Here is an 8,810-nt window from a genome sequence, read left to right as displayed (position 1 = left end):
CAGGTAAAATACAGACACCTAGTTTGTAAGGACAACCAGGTAAAATGACACCTATGATGATGCAGACACCTAGTTACAGTAAGGACAACAGGTAAAATACAGACACCTAGACACCTAGTTACAGTGATACAGACACCTAGTTGATACAGTAAGTTACAACAACAGGTAAAATACAGAAACCTATAGATAATGCAGACACCTAGTTACAGTAAGGACAACCAGGTACAATACAAACACCTGTTGATGACGCAGACACCTAGTTACAGTAAGGACAACAGGTAAAATACAGACACCTATTGTTGATGACGCACACACCTAGTTACAGTAAGGACAACCAGGTACAATACAGACACCTATTGTTGATGATGCAGACACCTAGTTACAGTAAGGACAACCAGGTAAAATACAGACACCTATTGTTGATGACGCAGACACCTAGTTACAGTAAGGACAACCAGGTAAAATACAGACACCTATTGTTGATGATGCAGACACCTAGTTACAGTAAGGACAACCAGGTACAATACAGACACCTGTTGATGATACAGACACCTAGTTACAGTAAGGACAACAGGTAAGATACAGACACCTATTGTTGATGATGCAGACACCTAGTTACAGTAAGGACAACCAGGTAAAATACAGACACCTATTGTTGATGATGCAGACACCTAGTTACAGTAAGGACAACCAGGTAGAATATAGACACCTAACATAAAGGGCCAACACGGACACCAAGATGTAAAATTGTTACGGACACCTAGGACACAATAGTATAATGTTCACCCAGCTGGTTCCACTACGCTAGCCATTACGTTCGGCTCAGGGATGTATGAGAGAAACTACGGGTGGACCTGTCGTTTGAGGTGCAGCCACTGTGTGAAGTGGGCACGCCAGAAAGATCGTGGGTTCGAACCCTGGTCTGTATCGATCATGTTTCAAGGTTTGTCATCACCAAAGTGTCAATACAGACACCTATTGATGATACAGACACCTAGTTACAGTAAGGACAGCTAGGTACAATACAGATACATGTTGACGATACAGACACCTAGTTACAGTAAGGACAACCAGGTAAAATACAGACACCTATTGTTGATACAGACACCTAGTTACAGTTAGGACAACAGGTAAAATACAGACACCTATTGTTGATGATGCAGACACCTAGTTACAGTAAGGACAACAGGTAAAATACAGACACCTATTGTTGATGATGCAGACACCTAGTTACAGTAAGGACAACCAGGTAAAATACAGACACCTATTGTTGATACAGACACCTAGTTACAGTGAGGACAACCAGGTAAAATACAGACACCTATTGTTGATACAGACACCTAGTTACAGTGAGGACAACCAGGTAAAATACAGACACCTATTGTTGATGCAGACACCTAGTTACAGTAAGGACAACCAGGTACAATACAGACACCTGTTGATGACGCAGACACCTAGTTACAGTAAGGACAACAGGTAAAATACAGACACGTATTGTTGATGACGCAGACACCTAGTTACAGTAAGGACAACAGGTAAAATACAGACACCTATTGTTGATGATGCAGACACCTAGTTACAGTAAGGACAACCAGGTAGAATATAGACACCTAACATAAAGGGCCAACACGGACACCAAGATGTAAAATTGTTACGGACACCTAGGACACAATAGTATAATGTTCACCCAGCTGGTTCCACTACGCTAGCCATTACGTTCGGCTCAGGGATGTATGAGAGAAACTACGGGTGGACCTGTCGTTTGAGGTGCAGCCACTGTGTGAAGTGGGCACGCCAGAAAGATCGTGGGTTCGAACCCTGGTCTGTATCGATCATGTTTCAAGGTTTGTCATCACCAAAGTGTCAAGACCTGCACCACTTGCGGCTGTACTCATATAATCTGAACACTGTTCAAAACGTCCAAACTCACTTGCTCCTGTCTTTACAAACTCACTCGCTCCGGTCCTTACAAATTCGACCAACCATTCCGATTAGGTCGGCTGATGACGTCATCGTCAATTATTCTTGTTATATGATGTGACGTTGTAATGGTCACTTTTCGCAGGCAATTGTTCATCATCAACTGGAAGAGCTGACCAGTGAGGAGTAGTCAACATTATAAGTGTAAAATAATGACATTCACTGCACCGAGAGGAACGCTCCTAAATATAACAGGCTAAGTAAGAATTTGAACATTTTATTTCATCTTTTATTCATATACATAATGAATACGGAATGTATGACATCGCAGCGTCAGAAACTCCTACATATGTAGGCGCACTGGCTTGTGTGGGACTGGGGATCTGAGGGGTGATTTGATGGTACTGGTAGTTGTACTGGTGACACGTCATCAGGTGCCCTGCAGCTGTGTGTAGTCTGGTTATTAAGGCACCCGGAAGTATGGTCGTGTTATTCGGGTTATTTGAAGTCATGTTAAATTTGAAGTCAGATACTCGAACGTTGTGTTGGTCGTGTCGTACTCAGGGTACCCGAATGTGTGTTTATCCGGGTATCCTGGTGTGATGTGTAGTAGGGTTCTCCATTCTCCCTCCTTTGTCCCCAGCAGTTAACAACAACAGACAATCAGCGAGTATCAGCCACGGGTGACTGCAAGGATCTGTCAGGAAGAACGTTATGTACGGGATATGATTAGCATTTGAAGCGAAGTCGATTATCTGTGCGCAAGCAGGTCATGTATGTACAGGAAGTTGCCATTCCATTGTCACTGGAAACTATTATATGTACACATCTGCGCTGTGGTACAATAAGCTATGTAACTACAAGGCCCGAAAACATGGTCAGTCCGAGGTATTGTCCCTGTAGTCTGAGCGAGTGCCAACAGTTTCAGGCACCGACGATGACCGGAGATACCTCAATGTGTATGAATTTACGAACTTGGTATATCAAATTGGACACGATGAACTGAGACGATGAACAACTGAGACAAGAGTTCGTAAAACAAAAAAGAAAGTTTTGAGCCTTTCCCTCCAACAGGATATTTGAACACTTTATGGGTATTTGAGAATTACGACGAGGAAGTCCATCGTGGAAGTAAATACGTTAACGTAGGTGTAAGGGCAATGCTGAACACTAATTGATGATGTCAGAGCAGTTACGAGTGCGTGACAATTGTTCAAATCAGTAGCTTTGACAAAACATTTGGGCAATAACTAAATGACAGTGGTGGTGCACAACACACCCTGAAATGTTTGCAAGAATGTACAAATGAAGACGAGTGTTTCTGATATTTCTACGGTTCTGACAAGTTAAAATACGTCATATAAGACGCGTCGTCACTCCCATCGCTAGATATTTGGGAACAGAGGGCCCCAAAGGAGCTCAAGGAGAGACAACTCGGATTGTCATGTATCAGCGACACATGAGTTCCGGTGAGGCCCCAAACATCACTCTGCTGGAACACATCTTCATCCTCGGAACATTCCGACAGTCCACTTTGATCGTTCGTTAAAATAGTGTCAGTGTCACTTTCCATCCCGAAAACATCAGCTTCTGACGAAACGCTCGAAACAGAAACTGTCTGTCTGCGCATGTCTGATCCACAGTCGAAAAAGAGACTTTCGTCCTTTGTGGAATGTTCGAGACAAAAGTCGACAACGGCTTGAGGTAGGGAATCTGTGACTTCACTAACTATCTGGTCTGGTTGTACGAACAGTGGAGCGTCATACGGTTGTGAGGGTGTGGCTACGCTGCTCCCCCTCGAGGGGCCGTCGCCAGTGACATCAGCGCTACCCGCGACTACAGAGGACATGATGTCAACTGCCTCCTGTTTCACGGAACCGCAAACACCATGTGAGTCCAAAAACGTTTTGATGGCATCTTTTTGAGACTTCAGCAGATTTATTTCGGCCTCAAGAGATTGGTTTTCCTCGATCACTTTGGCCAAACCCTAAAATATATAAAAAAATGAATGATAAAAAACTTTTCATATTCATATAACCAGCCATAAACATCTTTTATAATTCAATTTTATTGTTCCCATTGTTCAGTTGGTAGTTGCGTTTAACACAAGAGTCGAACCTTGAAATTGTCGTCACGGACTTACAATTTTACTGTTACCTAGCTATTAGAAGTATGAGTCACGTGGACTGCAGGCAAACAAACACTGTGTTCAGCGTAGCTGTTCAATCCTAACTCACCTCAAACGTCCCTTCCTGGTTTCGTTTCTTTTTCTCCCGACACCGTCGAGCTGCGCGCCTATTCTGCTCGCGTCTTCTTACTTTCTTTTCGATCTCCGTAGGTGTCAGCTGAAAGTAGCATTACTTTTAGTCAAACCGCGGTCACAGTGTTACATCAGCCGCCAACATTCACAAAACCAACATCTGTGGACGTGTATCCGGAGTATCCGAGAAGTAGAACAATATTCTGTAGGTCATACTGATAAGTCACCTGACCACGCCCACGTCACGGATCCATCTGTCACGTACTTGTATATCAACGAAACTCAGGGGATTTATCACACCATACAGGTTACATGAACAAACACATAAACATTTGGCATCAGCCTTATCAGTTAGATACCGATAAGATATGTAGATGCATAACACAGCTGTGGAAACCGTATACAGTGAAACCCTGTGAATCCGGACTGTTACCAGTGAGTCGACCAGATCAGCTCACTGCGGACACTTTTAGGCCACATAAAAATAGTCTTGTTTCTCATCACTTTTTCAAAACAAATGGGGCGGGCGGGCGGATTTTATTTTTACATTCTATTTTATTTTATGTCCAAAAGTCCTTGATTTCTGTGGGAATTTACACCTTTTCTCCAACAGAAAATCAAAACTTTGAAGTGTGAAAAATTCATGCACATTTTGAGTCAAGGTTGCATTTTCTCTTGCTTAAAATATTAAAAAATCTTGGTCGGGTCGAATTTTTGGGTCGAGAGAGCAACAAAACTATTTTTAAATATGGCCTTAACACTTTTCATCAACATCGTGAATGTGGAACACTGAACAGATACAGAAATAGATGTTTAGTAAGTCCTTACTTCATGTTTTTCTGGCTCCTTGAACTCGACAGCGAGTTGCTCCTGGCCGTTGGCGTGACGTCTGTTTAAGATAGACAGCCTCAGTTCTTCTCTCAGGACAGGAGAAATCGATTTAGTTTTCAAGCTTGTCTCGGCTGCCCGAGCAAGCCGTTCTTCGATTTCGCACGAGTTGTCTCCCTTGTGCCTCATTCTGTCGCTGTAAACAAACACACATATGGGTCACGTCCCATGAAAACAGTCGGGGAAAAGTAGGTCACTCGAATCAGTTTCACAGCTGAAGTTATGCTGCATGAAATATCACTTTATCGCCGTTTTGACCCCAATTTTCTCTTTAGTAACAAAACCTGCTGCTTTTGAGCTAGTGAAAATATATAATCATATTACTAGTAAGCACACTATAAATATATATATATATATTTGACACAAAATGAGAAGCTGAAGTCCAACCACAATACGTCGTAACACTTGCGTTGATGCCATTTGATGTCTACAGTTGTACAGGTTCCACTGACCAGTAGGAGGTGCGCACAGCTAGGTCTGTTTCTTATAGAGCGGCTTACAGGCTAAATTGTTTCGAATGATTTGGCGAATTGCCTGCACTAGAAGGCGGATATAGTTTTTTCCGGTATCGTTAAATATAGACAAATCTGCGACTGACTATAAGTCTATAAGCTGCAACGTGACTGGGATACAACACAGTTGACACTTGTACTTATATCACCACTTCAAAACTATTTAGATATATGTACAAAATCAGAAACCTTGTGCTAATAATACATTAAAAAAACATTCAAATGCATGCAATAACGTATTCGGTTACACAATTATTAATCTCACGTTATACCGACGAAGTATCATTAGTTGGAGATAAAAAAGCCCAATGTGACAAGCGAATTCTAAGACCACGTGCACTAATGTAAGGCCAGATTCCACTGGGTTTCAGAAGTAAACGACCTCCGATAGTGTATCCACCGCGTGTCTCACCACGTAACCCCCATACACACTCAACTAACCTTCCAGGCTCGTAACAGATTTATCCACAGCAACTCAACGCAAACCAACAGTCTAATGATCCCGGGTGAACGGTGGTGCGTGCACTCTCTGTTGCTCTCGTTGATCTTATGAGTGATCGAGCGTACGGCGATGCTATAAACAAAACAAAGCACGAGCCAATCACGAGCTTCGGCCAATCAGAATCAAGGGCGTTCCCAACTGGCTTGTCTGCCTTGCAGAGAGCAGACGACAAGTCTGGGTGATATTGCTGTATCTGAGACAGAGCCTCGTCTGTTGATTTGCGGAAATCCTTGCGCTGTTTATGTACAAGTAAATCGGGGGAGATGGATTTGTGTGCGAAAAGGAACTTGTAACGGATAAAACATACAAAAACACATATAAGTGTAACGTCATCTCTGTTTACTTGTGATTGCAGTTAATGTGAGGGGATGGTAGTGTGGAATAATTATGTACATCACGGGACAATTTGAAGAATTATGGGGGGATAACTTCCGATACATGAAAATTGGGTTTGATACATAATTCCAGAACAGACTGAGTTCGTCATTCATATTTACTTGTAATGTATGATTTCGATTGAAATAATAAAATAACAACCTAACACTTACCCCATATTAAATCTTATCTCAGTCTTCATCATTGTAAGTGAAGTGTTTGCCGAAAATGATGGCGCAAGGAATATTGAACGGCCAGTCTGACATTCGACTGTAAGGTCTGTGGTAGACGTGAGTTGCCCATAGGTTGTCACAGTTAACGACCCGAAGTGATGGGTGCAGCTTTACGGAGTTTATCGAAACAGTTGTGTAACATCGTCATGTGAACATGCATTGTGTAGGCGGCGATAACTGGTTTTTCCTTGATGTCATCTCAATTAGATCACGGTCATATTTGAAAACTAGAAATGTAGACGGAAAAGAAGTTCTATTGCGAGAAAAAGGAATCAATAAACATATTATTTGAAACGTAATTCGGTGTTGAAATTAGTCAACATGATATTCAAATTAGCAACGAGGCACCCATGCTCCCACTACTGAATGTTTCCGACTTGGGGCGATCCAAGTTCGATTCTCATATTGGTTCAACACGATATAGCTGCTGCTTCAGCTTACTCTCTGTCCGACCTGCACTGAGTGTTAGTTGGGGATGGATATCCATAGGGTTTATTTCAGGAGAATATTTTATCGCAAATCTTTTCATCGGTAATATATATTTTTCACAAAAGTTACAAAGCACGAAATATCTTACTAAGCTTGTCTAACTATTACTAAAGGGTAATCCTAAAATTATCAATAAATATACATCGCAGCTATTTACTGGTGAATCTTCAGCATGAAGCCTTTCCTAGGTTGGTCCAGTATGTGTGTTTGCTTTGTATTCTATCTTGTTTTAGGTCATATTCCAGAATCAAGGTCGAATTCAGTTTCTCCTCATGGCGTTACCAACAGAATGATGTTGATATATTCATGACCAACCTGTACGTAATGGCAAGCTCCCTCAGTCTATAGTAAAACAAACTTTGGTCATACGCAGGGACTGATCAAGAACATTTTAATATTTTTCTGACCTCACAAGGCTTTTCGAAAGTAAGAACAAATATTTGGAAATGTAAATTAAACAGATAATTTACTTGTGCTTTTTCAAACATTTTTAAACAAGAGACGACAAAAATGCATGTCTGAATGTACATAGCTATTTAATCATATATCCTTCAGGAGGTACACGGATTTTTCCTGAAGGGTGGAGGGATGGCACAGTTGAGGGTGACCATGCACTTATCATCCTCAAGACGCAAGTCTCCCAAAGAGAGCACTGACTGCTCCGATTGCCTGTAGGACAAGTGTACGGTATTCTTTACCTTGGGTACTGATCTTCCCGAGATGATAGAACACCGTATCTCACTTCCGATAAACAGCACCAGTTACCCGTGGAGGCGGGGGGGACAGAACATTCCTGGCGAGGTCTGTTTACCTCCAAAGTTGATTAGGCGATCTGACGCTGTTTTAATCATTCCCCGTGAATTGATCTTCAGCAACACCTGCATCTTGTGACAGGTAACTAACGGGATCGGGTGGCCGGGTGGCCGGGTGGTCAGGTGGTAGGGCAGGCTGACATGGTTGATGCATGTTTCCCAGTTTCCTAGATCGATGGTCAGTTTGTCAATCTCTGGATTGTCTGGTTCAGAACCGATGATTTACAGACTGCCTGTATATAGCTGGGATGTTTGCGGCAGGCGCGTAGCAAGCCATTTTTTTCGTGTGAGCCCGACAGATTGCAAAACTTTATATTCAGATAATATTGAGGGCTTGCCCAACCGTTTTACCGACAATCATGTGTTAGCCCGGGCTTGTTTCATAACGGTAGCTACGCCCCTGTTGAACAACAACATAATGACGCGATTCCCGACAGGTATGATACACCCCAGCAGTGCTGTGATATCCAGAAACTCCATACAGGAGTGCACGGACGTAGAATATTTTGTGAAACGTATTGATGACTTAAAGCAAATCTCTAACCATTCCTAGGCGAATTTCACATAAACCTGGAAAACGGTCTTTGTTTTTCAATGAATTGCGTGAAGGAACCAAAATACAACAGACAGGTCCCGGATTTGTGTATGATTACGACAAACCTGAGGTTATAATCTGGGGGAATCTAGGATTCGAACCCAGAACTAGCGGATCCTGGTAATGTGTCCCAAGTTAAGACAATGACGGTGACCGAAACACTATAAAACATTACTTTTTACGGCATATTGACCACGTTATAATTCAATATTTAATCGTTGAAA

General features: G+C 42.2%; 1 protein-coding gene across 1 annotated transcript; it reads right to left on the bottom strand.

Moving 5' to 3' along the window:
* Window positions 1-2,181: 2,181 nt before the first annotated feature.
* On the bottom strand, window positions 2,182-6,168 carry LOC124268852 (fos-related antigen 1-like). The gene is made up of 4 exons (XM_046703878.1): window positions 6,022-6,168; window positions 5,009-5,204; window positions 4,158-4,265; window positions 2,182-3,907 (listed from the first exon to the last, which is right to left on the bottom strand). Exons 2-4 carry the CDS (start codon window positions 5,195-5,197, stop codon window positions 3,251-3,253), a joined length of 954 nt encoding a protein of 317 aa, XP_046559834.1. The 5' UTR covers window positions 5,198-5,204; window positions 6,022-6,168; the 3' UTR covers window positions 2,182-3,250.
* Between the last annotated feature and the right edge of the window lie 2,642 nt (window positions 6,169-8,810).

This window comes from Haliotis rubra, unplaced genomic scaffold (genome assembly GCF_003918875.1).
Source record: "Haliotis rubra isolate DU_JTF1 unplaced genomic scaffold, ASM391887v1 Scf140, whole genome shotgun sequence".
Lineage (NCBI taxonomy): Eukaryota > Metazoa > Mollusca > Gastropoda > Lepetellida > Haliotidae > Haliotis > Haliotis rubra.
The sequence above is the reverse complement of the archived record's forward strand: the minus strand, read 5'-3'. Positions and strand labels throughout refer to the sequence as shown.